Raw genomic sequence first — 14412 nt, forward strand, 5'->3', positions numbered from 1 at the left:
TGAACAATGTGAGGTACCAGACTGAAGGATACCTATAGCTCTCCATCTGACATTTTCCCTGAGGGATTACCAAATATAAGCGTTTGGTTGTAGGGCCTTTAGCAGTGAACTTTGCTTTCCATTTTTCTCAAATATGTCATTCTTTTTGTAAATTTCATGCAATTCAAATAACAACCATATTAACACCATTTCTCTGGTTCAAATAAAAACATCATTTACAAGATTACCAATGAAAAACTTTGTGTCCGTGAGTATTAGCTCATTTTGAATGTACAACTAGAACAAATACCTTTCGATCCTGAGTTTATAGTTCTTATGGCTTTCATTGCTTTGCTCTTTGCAGATGTGATATCAGTTCTTGGCAGCGAAGATGCCACAACTTGTCACATTGTTGTGCTACAACATTCTGGTGAGTACATAGCTGCATATATATGTTCTGATAATACAAAAAAGAATTTGTACATAGAGACTGTAAATACTTAAATGTAAGGAAATGAAATGTGATGTGATGTAATGTGATGTGATGTAATGTGTTAAGCATGTGTTTAAAATGAGGACCGCAATTTGACCTTCTCTCTCTCCAAAGACAAAAACATCATTTTTTCTATCTATGGGGATTAGACAGAAAATCAATTTTTCAGAATGCTTTCTTGCCATTAGTTTTCCATTCACCTGGTTTACCGTCATTATTTGACATCAGAGTTTACTTCCAGAGTATAATGTATTCTCGCTCCTGGTTTTTTCTTCATTGACATTGACATTCAAACAACAGCACCTACTCGTATTCATATTTCTCAGCTTTCATTGGTAACCTTTCGCATGTCAGATTACAGACTGGAGTTAGGCACAGTCTTGATTCTCTAAATTGTTTACAAGACATACATGTACTTGATATCATATGTTGCAACTGTTATAGGCTGTGACATGCATTTCCCATTTAACAGCATAATAATAATGATGCGAATACCATTAAATATATTTAGGTGTGGGAAAGCTCTGTAATGGCTAAACTCTGGAGAATGAATGGTGCTCTTGTAGCTCACTATAACCACAAAATTTGTGAATGGATATAAAACTGAAATGGAATATTTCGCCTTATATCACAGTTTATCGTTGTAGAAAACTTGCTTTGTTATACCAGGGGAACATGTACAGATATTGTTTGTTTTGTTTTCGTGCCATCTTTGATGTATACATAATAAGGCCTATTAACATTCCAATGTAATCCTCTCATATGATGTGTATATTAATAGTGTAATCACAGTTTAACTAACAATATCATGAGCTGCAAATACAAGACAAAATGAATGGACTATGTGAAGGGCATCATGATAACTTTAGGGACACAAGTTTCCCCAAATACATTTGGTAAGGCTGATCTGTTAAGTAAGATTACTCACTGGTAAAATATAGACAGCAATGCTGACACATGGATAATTGATTTGAATGTTAAAGTCCAATATATTCAATTTTTCAAATAATATCACAACAATAAGGACTTAACACGTATCATTAGTAACTTTCATCATTTATTTTCACACTTGGTTTTCACATAGCCTTGTATCACTTGCTGGTCTCGTCACGATATGGCTGCGATATTGCCGATGTGACGTTAAATATTAACTCACTCACTCACTCACTTGCTGGTCACCTGACATGACAAGTCTGCCATTCAGATCCAGTTTATGTTTTCAGTTAAGTCAAACAAACTCGTTTGTTTGTTTGTTTTCAATATAAAAGTAAGTTGGTTTTTTTGTTATTCTTTTTCAGAGGCTCAAGTTAAGTCTATGTCAAGCATTTAAGCTACCATGCCTTGACCATATGACCCATAGTGGCTAGCCTTACATGAAAGTGTGGCAAAAGGCACACTCACTCCCTCCCTTACATGAGAAATTAAATATTCATCAAAATTGTTGCAGTGACATAATTATGAGAGGCTTATTATATGAGCTGTAATTATCTTTGAATCTCAAAGAATTATATTTTGCAGATGTTCAACATATCAACCCCACTGAACTGTGGCTGTGGAGCAGTGTGTTCTTCAGTTTAATTTTTTTTCTATACATTTGCAACAAGTGTAACAAACAGCTTCTGAATAGGACTATTATAGTACTGCTTGTTTTGTTTGCTATATTGTATCTCTTTCTAAGTGGTTGATGTGGGGAATTAGTTCAGCCAAGAGTCTGAAGTCACAAGTAGCTAATTACAACTATATTTACAAGAAGGGAATAACATATAACTGGTGTGGCTACAGTGAGTTGGTAAAACCCTCTTATATGAGTGCAAGAGCGACCATGTGTTAGTCTAAACCTACTGCCCAACATTGATGATGATGATGATGATGATGATGATTTGGAGATTTAACCTGAAGTATTATCAACAATGATAATAATCCTTAGAAAACTACCTCTAACACTTAATTGCCTTTTTCCTGAAACTTGTTTCTGAGGTTTAACTTGAATAATAAAGTAGTATAATGGGGATTCTGCATCACTTTCTCCTAGAGGGGTTATTTCTATGTAATGTTGCTCCCAGCATCCACTGAAAATAATGATTTGCAAGTGGAGACATCATTCGATGTCCCGACAATATCGATGGCAAAACAACCCTCCAACCCGTGGAAGGTCTACCTCCATATGTGGACGATATCTACGTATTCGGGTATTTTTGACAAAAAAGAGTAGTTTCCACCATAGCGAGTGCCGTACGTGAATCATTCGGGCAAGAGGAGGGCTATAAGCAAACCAAAATCATACATACGCTACAATATGCCATAGATGCCGGTCTACCTCCATTTGTGGAAGATGGTTTTCGAGTGGAGACATCATTCGATGCCAATCTCGGCAAAACAAAGGTCCAATCCCTGGTTTTCGAGACATAGTTCGATGTACATACCATCTCGATGGCCAACTGACCGCCTCCGTGGTGTAGTGGTTGGAGCGTCCACCCGGAGAGCCGAAGGTCGCGGGTTCGATCCCTGACCGCGTCATACCAAAAGACATTAAAATATGGTACTTGTTGATCCCTGCCTGGCGCTCAGCATTAATGGGTACAACAAGGTCTGGTCGGCTCGGAGTCAGTATAATGTGTCTGAGTGGGGTATTCATGCTTCACTGCGGCATGGTATCTCAGTGGGCTAGCACTATAAAACCAGCTTCAGTCTGGGCTAGTACAAGCAGCCGCACATACACATACACACGCATGCATGTCGTCATATGAGTGAAATATTCTCAAGCACGACGTAAAACCCAATTTCACCTCACCTCACCTCACCTCGATGGCCATCTCGGCCAAACAAACCTCCTCCAACCCCTGGTTTTTGAGAGGAGACATCGTTCGATGTACATAGTATCTCGATGGCAACCCAACTACAGACATAGAAATACCAACATATGGATACTTTCTAGAGAAAGAAATAGAAAAACTTGGTGGGGTAGAAGCCCTGCAGAAAGCAAACAGCTTGCTTCTCTGTAGAGTAGGCCCGGAAAAGACGACACCGCACAAAAACAAAGATAGACTGGTGTCTGTTGTATACAGCTAGAAACAAATAGTCCCACCAGGAATACAGAATAGAATACCACCAGCATATCCAATGATATACAATCTGCTGTGATTTGCAAACCGTTTTTCTGTATCGTTGCCAAAGTGGCCTAGTATACGAACTTGTCTGTCTATTGGGCCTTCTTTAGCCATTTCTCATAGCTTTTGTCCACAGAAGAATACTCCATAGGGTTCTCTTTCCAGTTTGTAGCCTCTGCTTTGTCGAATTCCTCGAATGGGAAGCGGGGTGGATTTCCTCTGTTGTATACAATATGCATGCTGCAAAATATATATTTCTATATCTATATTTCCAATAGCAAGAAAAAGTATCGCATCTCTCTCAATATTTTTTTCTTCTATCCTAGTACATATAGTGGGGGTGTCCGAAGGGGACCATGGAAACTGGTTTGGGTGTTTCTGTCTTCTTCTCATCGGCCTGTCTGTCGACTGGTCTGTCGGTCGGTGTGCTGTGCTTCCTGGTCTTGTAGACGACCTTCCAGAGAAACATGGCGGCTAGCGAAAGGTAGGTCCACTTTTGGGCCGATTCTACCATCTGCTGCACCTCAGGGAGGAACAAGAAGAGACCTGTCTGGATATCGAGAAGGTGCGGCAGATGGTAGAATCGGCCCAAAAGTGGACCTTTCGCTAGCCGCCATGTTTCTCTGGAAGGTCGTCTACAAGACCAGGAAGCACAGCACACCGACCGACAGACCAGTCGACAGACAGGCCGATGAGAAGAAGACAGAAACACCCAAACCAGTTTCCATGGTCCCCTTTGGACACCCCCACTATATGTACTAGGATAGAAGAAAAAAAATATTGAGAGAGATGCGATACTTTTTCTTGCTATTGGAAATATAGATATAGAAATATATATTTTGCAGCATGCATATTGTATACAACAGAGGAAATCCACCCCGCTTCCCATTCGAGGAATTCGACAAAGCAGAGGCTACAAACTGGAAAGAGAACCCTATGGAGTATTCTTCTGTGGACAAAAGCTATGAGAAATGGCTAAAGAAGGCCCAATAGACAGACAAGTTCGTATACTAGGCCACTTTGGCAACGATACAGAAAAACGGTTTGCAAATCACAGCAGATTGTATATCATTGGATATGCTGGTGGTATTCTATTCTGTATTCCTGGTGGGACTATTTGTTTCTAGCTGTATACAACAGACACCAGTCTATCTTTGTTTTTGTGCGGTGTCGTCTTTTCCGGGCCTACTCTACAGAGAAGCAAGCTGTTTGCTTTCTGCAGGGCTTCTACCCTATTTTTCTATTTCTTTCTCTAGAAAGTATCCATATGTTGGTATTTCTATGTCTGTAGTTGGGTTGCCATCGAGATACTATGTACATCGAACGATGTCTCCTCTCAAAAACCAGGGGTTGGAGGAGGTTTGTTTGGCCGAGATGGCCATCAAGATAGTATCTACAGCAAACGATGTCTCTGCTGGTTGGAGGAGGTTTGTTTGGCCTCGATGGCCATCGAGGTGAGGTGAGGTGAAATTGGGTTTTACGTCGTGCTTGAGAATATTTCACTCATATAACGACATGCATGCGTGTGCATGTGTATGTGCGGCTGCTTGTACTAGCCCAGACTGAAGCTGGTTTTATAGTGCTAGCCCACTGAGATACCATGCCGCAGTGAAGCATGAATACCCCACTCAGACACATTATACTGACTCCGAGCCGACCAGACCTTGTTGTACCCACTTTTTTTTACCTCGCTTCCAGGATTGGGATTTCCTGGGAGAGGATTGGGATTTCCTGGGAGAGGATTGATAGAGGATTGGGATTTCCATATAGACATATGGGAAGTATGGGATATATATACCCAGGAAAGCCGAATCCTCTCCCAGAAAGTCCCAATCCTCTCCAGGAAATCCCAGATGGTAGAACGATGTCTCCGCTCGAAAACCATCGTCCACAAATGGAGGTAGACCGGCATCTATGGCATATTGTAACGTATGTATGATTTTTGTTTGCATATAGTCCTCCTCTTGCACAAAAGATTCACGTACGGCACTCGCTATGGTGGAAACTACAACGGCACCTTTTCTACAATCTTTTTCGTCGAAGATACCCGAATACGTAGATATCATCCACACATGGAGGTAGACCTTCCACGGGTTGGAGGGTTGTTTTGCCATCGATATTGTCGGGACATCAAATGATGTCTCCACTCGCAAATCATTATTTTTAGTGGATGCTGGGAGCAACATTACATAGAAATAACCCCTCTAGGAGGAAGTGATGCAGAATTTCCATTATACTACTACTACTTACAACATCATATGTTGTGTTGTCTTACTTCCTAGTGGTCTTCCCAAGTGCTCTACAAAGGAGTTGTCTCCAGTGATTATCACGTGAAAAGTACTCTGGAATTCCAGGGGAATGATGGGCTAGCCTTGACCTCAAGTGTTTGAGGTAGTATTCTAAGAATTATTATCATGTTTGAGGTAGTATTTTAAGAATTATTATCATTGTTGATAATACTTCAGAATTCTCACGAATACGTCCCTCTAAGACTCAATTACCGAATCCCTCACAGGTTTGAAGGGCCCAGAGTACCATGGACTTGGCTAGGAAAACAACCAAATAGCTTAACTGATGGCATCACTTCCATTCTCTTCACCTTTGACACTTCTGGTTAATGGTGCTTTGGATGACATCATGATGCTGTCATGATTACATTACTCCTGGCCCGTATTTGGTTACTCCAAGGCACCAAGTGTTATCCCTGATTGATGCCCACTGACAAGCTGCCATGCAGCTAAAGATGATGCAGTGGCTCGGATCTCATGTGGTCCGAGGGAGGTTGCACGTCAGCCATGGCATCTTTGTGATCCATGCAGCCACTGTACTCTTGGTTATGTCTGTGATGGGCTGATCGTGGCAAGATAACCAAAGCCTGCAACGTCCTTGGTGAAAAGCTGCTGTCTTGTGAAAATACCACTTTAGAGCTCTTACTGGGCATAAATGTCTGTCTGGTTAATCCCAGTCCAGTGTAGAAGCCAGGGAAGGTATAGTAAACACTTATTGTCCTAAAGGTCCCAAGGCAGACTTCTGATTCTTGGCCAAGAACTCGGGCTATTCTCTCAATAGGACTCTGGATGATTTCTTTAGGAATATGATAGATCAGACATCCAGTGCATGTAGCTCTGACACCCTTGAGTCTATAGCCATAAGGAATGCAGTCTTCAAAGCAAGATGGGATAGCCGGCTGTGCTTTGTCGATGGGTTTTAGCGGATGGTGTAAATGCGCCAATAAGACCACTGACAAATCCCATTTTCGCAGTGATTTGCTGTATTAGTATATCCACCAGTTCAAAAGAGTGCAGCAGGCTGTTAAGGATAAGGTATTTCTCAATATGTATTCCTTGCTTGGTGAGAACTGATGCAAGTAATTAATGGTCAATAGCCTTTAATAGTTCCATGCCGAAGATGTTAGTCATTTCTAAGGTGTATTAGAAAGTCGGTAATCATGGGGATAGTTACTAGTATACAGGGCTCCAGATAATGGTTCATGATCAGGAGTACGTACTCCTTATTTTTTCAATATAGGAGTACTGGAAAACAGTAAGAGTACATTTAGAGTACTGAATGGAATTTAATGGAGTATCAGTAATCTTGTGTTTCGTGTCATATATGCACCACAACATGGCTACTCTTTTGTAAACAGGTCAATAAACAATAAAACAATATGTTTTCAGATAAATACGTTTGTAATGATTCTAAGATCCATGGGCAGTTCCTGATCTGACTCTCCACTGCTGGAATCAATCCCACTTGCAGTCATAGAGAGCAGATGTCAAAGATCTGATTGATTGCATAACAGCTGAGGCAACACCCATTGAAAATCCATCTGATGAGAGATGCTGTTGGATAGTTTCCATAGGTTGTGGTGGAAATGTTGTAGATTGCAATGGAACTGGTCTGACTTCAGTTGTCTTACATAGAGATTTTTGTGGGTTACTTCTTCTTTTTATTCTTGACTACAACGTTTCAGGGCTTGTTCTGGCCCCATCATCAGGTAAAACTGAACAGTAACTGTTAACTCTGCCCGTGATGTCACAATGCTATGACGACGCAAAACATGTGGATGTCAATAGATACAGCTAGCAGGGCTAATAGAATACATGTTATAATGAATTCATAAAATGTCGATACTTATTATCCAAAATTGTTGATTGATTTAGAATTGTACAGAGACTTACTTATAAATGTATAGAATGTAAAGTAATAGCAGTGTATACATAGAAATTATGGTTTATACATGGGAACAGTGAAGACCTAAGTACAATAATATCAGATGAACACTCCACAAATGTCTTTCCATACTCATCACACCTGAGTACAATAATATCAGATGAACATTCAACAAATGTCTTTCCATACTCATCACACCTAAGTACAATAATATCAGATGAACATTCAACAAATGTCTTTCCATACACATAACACTGAGTACAATAATATCAGATGAACACTCAACAAATGTCTTTCCATACTCATCACACCTAAGTACAATAATATCAGATGAACATTTAACAAATGTCTTTCCATACTCATCACACCTAAGTACAATAATATCAGATGAACATTCAACAAATATCTTTCCATACTCATCACACCTGAGTACAATAATATCAGATGAACATTCAACAAATGTCTTTCCATACTCATCACACTGAGTACAATAATATCAGATGAACATTCAACAAATGTCTTTCCATACTCATCACACTGAGTACAATAATATCAGATGAACACTCAACAAATGTCTTTCCATACTCATCACACCTAAGTACAATAATATCAGATGAACATTCAACAAATGTCTTTCCATACTCATCACACCTAAGTACAATAATATCAGATGAACATTCAACAAATGTCTTTCCATACTCATCACACTGAGTACAATAATATCAGATGAACATTCAACAAATGTCTTTCCATACTCATCACACCTAAGTACAATAATATCAGATGAACACTCCACAAATGTCTTTCCATACTCATCACACCTGAGTACAATAATATCAGATGAACATTCAACAAATGTCTTTCCATACTCATCACACTGAGTACAATAATATCAGATGAACATTCAACAAATGTCTTTCCATACTCATCACACTGAGTACAATAATATCAGATGAACACTCAACAAATGTCTTTCCATACTCATCACACCTAAGTACAATAATATCAGATGAACACTCCACAAATGTCTTTCCATACTCATCACACCTGAGTACAATAATATCAGATGAACATTCAACAAATGTCTTTCCATACTCATCACACTGAGTACAATAATATCAGATGAACATTCAACAAATGTCTTTCCATACTCATCACACTGAGTACAATAATATCAGATGAACACTCAACAAATGTCTTTCCATACTCATCACACCTAAGTACAATAATATCAGATGAACATTCAACAAATGTCTTTCCATACACATCACACTGAGTACAATAATATCAGATGAACATTCAACAAATGTCTTTCCATACTCATCACACCTGAGTACAATAATATCAGATGAACATTCAACAAATGTCTTTCCATACTCATCACACTGAGTACAATAATATCAGATGAACACTCAACAAATGTCTTTCCATACTCATCACACCTAAGTACAATAATATCAGATGAACACTCAACAAATGTCTTTCCATACTCATCACACCTAAGTACAATAATATCAGATGAACATTCAACAAATGTCTTTCCATACTCATCACACCTAAGTACAATAATATCAGATGAACATTCAACAAATGTCTTTCCATACTCATCACACCTGAGTACAATAATATCAGATGAACATTCAACAAATGTCTTTCCATACTCATCACACTGAGTACAATAATATCAGATGAACATTCAACAAATGTCTTTCCATACTCATCACACTGAGTACAATAATATCAGATGAACATTCAACAAATGTCTTTCCATACTCATCACACTGAGTACAATAATATCAGATGAACACTCAACAAATGTCTTTCCATACTCATCACACCTAAGTACAATAATATCAGATGAACATTCAACAAATGTCTTTCCATACTCATCACACCTGAGTACAATAATATCAGATGAACATTCAACAAATGTCTTTCCATACTCATCACACTGAGTACAATAATATCAGATGAACATTCAACAAATGTCTTTCCATACTCATCACACCTAAGTACAATAATATCAGATGAACACTCCACAAATGTCTTTCCATACTCATCACACCTAAGTACAATAATATCAGATGAACATTCAACAAATGTCTTTCCATACTCATCACACTGAGTACAATAATATCAGATGAACATTCAACAAATGTCTTTCCATACTCATCACACTGAGTACAATAATATCAGATGAACACTCAACAAATGTCTTTCCATACTCATCACACCTAAGTACAATAATATCAGATGAACATTCAACAAATGTCTTTCCATACACATCACACTGAGTACAATAATATCAGATGAACATTCAACAAATGTCTTTCCATACTCATCACACCTAAGTACAATAAAATCACATGAACATTCAACAAATGTCTTTCCATACTCATCACACCTCAGTACAATAATATCAGATGAACACTCAACAAATGTCTTTCCATACTCATCACACCTAAGTACAATAAAATCACATGAACATTCAACAAATGTCTTTCCATACTCATCACACCTGAGTACAATAATATCAGATGAACACTCAACAAATGTCTTTCCATACTCATCACACCTCAGTACAATAAAATCACATGAACATTCAACAAATGTCTTTCCATACTCATCACACCTGAGTACAATAATATCAGATGAACATTCAACAAATGTCTTTCCATACTCATCACACTGAGTACAATAATATCAGATGAACGTTCAACAAATGTCTTTCCATACTTATCACACCTGAGTACAATAATATCAGATTAACACTCAACAAATGTCTTTCCATACTCATCACACTGAGTACAATAATATCAGATGAACATTCAACAAATGTCTTTCCATACTCATCACACCTGAGTACAATAATATCAGATGAACATTCAACAAATGTCTTTCCATACTCATCACACCTGAGTACAATAATATCAGATGAACATTCAACAAATGTCTTTCCATACTCATCACACTGAGTACAATAATATCAGATGAACGTTCAACAAATGTCTTTCCATACTTATCACACCTCAGTACAATAATATCAGATGAACACTCAACAAATGTCTTTCCATACTCATCACACCTAAGTACAATAAAATCACATGAACATTCAACAAATGTCTTTCCACACTCATCACAATGAGTACAATAATATCACTCAACAACTCCAACAATATTCAGCATAGTTTAGCATTTACTCAATCTTGATATGTGTCTCTTCAAAAGTATTTCTTTACTTGGCTTTAGTTTCTTCACAACATTGCGCGCCTTTGCTTCATCCTTCACTTCTCCCTTTTCTTGATTTTTGCGACGCTTCAGAACTTCCATTATCATGTCTTTGAGGTAGGAATAACTCTTGAGCTCTGAAATTGGTTTGATTACCCAGTCACTACAATGCTTACTGTAAGCAACTCTAACTCCATCTGGATTAATGAACGTTACAGCATCAGAAGAGCTTTCCTCAAGAGAAGACGACAAAGCTTGTGTATCAACAATGGTATGCTTGTTATGATCGTGGACAGACAGCTGGGTTCTTCCTGTCATTTGTTTCTTATCAAAATCCTGTCTCTTGGGACAATACTTGTTGAGGAGGGAGTGGTATACCTCTCAACGACCTGTGTGCAAACATTTGCTTAGTCTTCTGATGTCCTACAGAAATTTCCGGTTCATCATGATTTCTTCTAAAACTCGATGGGCAGGAGAGTCTAGAGTCAGCTACTTCTTCCTTGCAACTTGATCTTCTGTAAGAACATCATGACAACATGATGTTACCAATCCTGGCCCACCCCATTGATGAATATTGACAATGTGGTAGCGCAGGGATTCCCATCGGGCAACAAGTAGGTCAGCATCTCCCATACATGAAGCCGCACACCAAAAAAGATGATTACATATTGATTGCACCCATGGAGCAAGAGCTGAATACTTTTTCTAACGACATTTATCTTTCAACTTCTTGCGCAAACTATTTGCCATGTGATAAGCATCAAATTGGTGATCAATGTGCATAGGAGCATACTTTTCATGCATAAGCTTTCTTACAGATACATGCCGGTCAGGGGACACATCAGATAATGAAACATGCATTCCTGACCCAGACTCTGTGCATCCAATCAACCTGTCAAGCACCCTTTCAAATCCAATTTTTTCCATACCACCAGAACTTTTTGCTTCTGTCACCTCTACAACCTCAAAGTGAAGAATCTTGAGTGAGCTGTGATCCATCATGGTATAGTTGCAGTATCTAGCACTATACCCTGGTGAATCACATCTCCCATCACCTGACACTTGAACTGTTGAGTCTTGTAGTGTTGACAGCACGGATGTTTGTTCTGCCTTCCAAAAATCTTCAATAACAGGCAATAGATAATCAATCTGAGTGTCATAAATGGTTCTTTTACCAACAAATTTTAGATTCATCAATGAAGCAACATCAGCAACATGTTTGTATTTCTGTCCAGTGAACAATATACTGACAGTTAGCATCACATTCCCAGCAGACACATGATAATTCAAAAGTGGCTGCGACCTCCAAAACAAAACCTCATGACCACCTGTACAATATATTTTGGCTGTGATCATGCTACCAAAAAAAGATTTCTTGATTTCATCAACAGGACATGAGCAGTATTTACAAGGAATACGGTACAAAATTTCATCAAGTGCATCTGAAAATACTATATACTTATCTTGAGAGAGGATATATGAAATAGGGTCTATTTCAGATTCTTCTTCATTTTCACTTTGTGATTCAGCATCACTTGATGGTTGGTACAATGATGATTCACTTCTAACACTTGAAACATGCGAAGAAAATGATTCGCTCAGAACTGTTGATTTATTCAAATCATCAACAACACTGTCAAATGATTCAGAATCCTGAGATATATATATCGGAAATATCAATATCAGGTGTGGAGTGAACCTCTTCCTTTTGCTCTGACAGTGAACAGTAGGCATGATCCAGCGAGGTGGTGAAAGGAGATGCCTCGGGACCACTGCAGCGGTGATGATTTGTGTGGCCACAATCAACACACCAGTCTTCGGTCTGCATGCCAATACTCTAAAAACAAATTGTTGAAAACATGTTAGAATTTCTCAAGAACCAAATAACTATTAGGCAAGTGAGTTTGTTCAAAATTGCCTCTATTCACCCAGCAGAAAATGGGTACTCGGTAAAATAAGTCTTGAGAATATTAACCTTCTAGTGCCTAACAGGCAGCATGGATTATCCGGGGTAACAATGATCGGATTATATGCTTTGAGCAGGATATCTAGCCTGGAAAAGGCATGTTATAAATATTCTCATTATTATTATAAAACTGGCTCCCACAGTAGATATCGCTTTGCGATATCTTCATTGTAGATATCACAACAATTGAATTGTCATAATGCTATTACATCATCAGTTAATACTTTGACATCACTAAGAACACAGTTGACAATTCTATGACCTTAATGCTCAGGAAGCCTAATGACAGTTTTGTGTTCAGATATGTTCAGTTTTTTACTGATAACTGATTAAGAATGATTTTGGATGATAAAAAAATTAAAAAAATGTCACCATCATGTCTTCTGATATCAAATATATCAAAACTCGTTGATTACAGCAAAAATACCCTCGGATATTGGTATCTTTAATAAAATTGTGTTCATATATTTCATATCAAAAGACTCTTTGGTGAGATTCTCTATATATTCAAGACATTAAACTGGAAATGTAAATGAACCATTTTAGACAAAGTCACATTTTTTCCTTGAATTCAGAAGATGCTTAACAAGTACAAATACTTACAACAGAGCAAACTTCAATGTTTCCATGGTTGGTATTCAAACCTCTCTTCTTGGGTCAATGATCTGATGATTTCTTCTGAAATACATGTGTCAAGAACTTATTTGTTATGCATAATGTTTTTCATATACAGGAATACACTGCTGGCTTTTAATGTAAGAAGTTTGGGCTGTGTTTATGAATGTTATAAGAGTGTAAATAATTATAGATTACCTTGATTATCCCTAAAAAAGGGTTTGGAAATGCATTTACAGATAGTGTGCAGTCTTCCGACACTTGAATTTTGCATGTTAGATTAGCTGTTACATGGGTTAATTGTACTTTTGGTAATTGAAGCAATGCAATAGTTATTAAAAAATAACATATAAATCAATGTGATAAAAACAAATTAGATTCATGATCTTGTAAGAAAATTGAGTACTAGTATTAGTGTGTGGATAAAATCCATAAAAATGTTTCAATCTCAATCACCAATTTAGTTATATGTTTTTTTGTATGATGACTTCCGATGATTAAAAAATACATAACAAATTCTCATAAGAGTCTAATGAATTCATTCTCAGTCTTATTTCGAGGCACTTCTCTAAACGGATTCTATATTTATCAGTGAGACAAATTCCTGTTTGTTTGTCGAAAAGAAATATATGTAACTTTACCAGGGCACTGTTTGTAAACGATGCTATCAAGGCAAACAAGGAGGCATGGTTTCCATAATACTAATGAACAATTAAAAAATTAAGTACCTTAGACTTCCTGCTTTCCGTGGTGGCTGGAGAGCTGATGACACTGCTGATAACCTCAAAAAGAAAAGAATTAAGTAAGTATGCAACCCCAGCAAGGTGTGATATATTCCACTGAATCTGATA

At 37.9% G+C, this 14412-nt stretch overlaps 1 protein-coding gene across 1 annotated transcript in view; it reads left to right on the forward strand.

The window, feature by feature from the left end:
• Nucleotides 1-14412, forward strand: part of LOC124282570 (protein N-terminal asparagine amidohydrolase-like) — a 655781-nt gene that overhangs the window by 195063 nt on the left and 446306 nt on the right. Inside the window, exon 4 of the mRNA XM_046718580.1 lies at nucleotides 344-409. Within this exon, the coding sequence (XP_046574536.1) occupies nucleotides 344-409 (66 nt within the window). The remainder of the gene's footprint in view (nucleotides 1-343; nucleotides 410-14412) is intronic.

The sequence above is a fragment of the Haliotis rubra genome, unplaced genomic scaffold (assembly GCF_003918875.1).
Source record: "Haliotis rubra isolate DU_JTF1 unplaced genomic scaffold, ASM391887v1 Scf30, whole genome shotgun sequence".
Lineage (NCBI taxonomy): Eukaryota > Metazoa > Mollusca > Gastropoda > Lepetellida > Haliotidae > Haliotis > Haliotis rubra.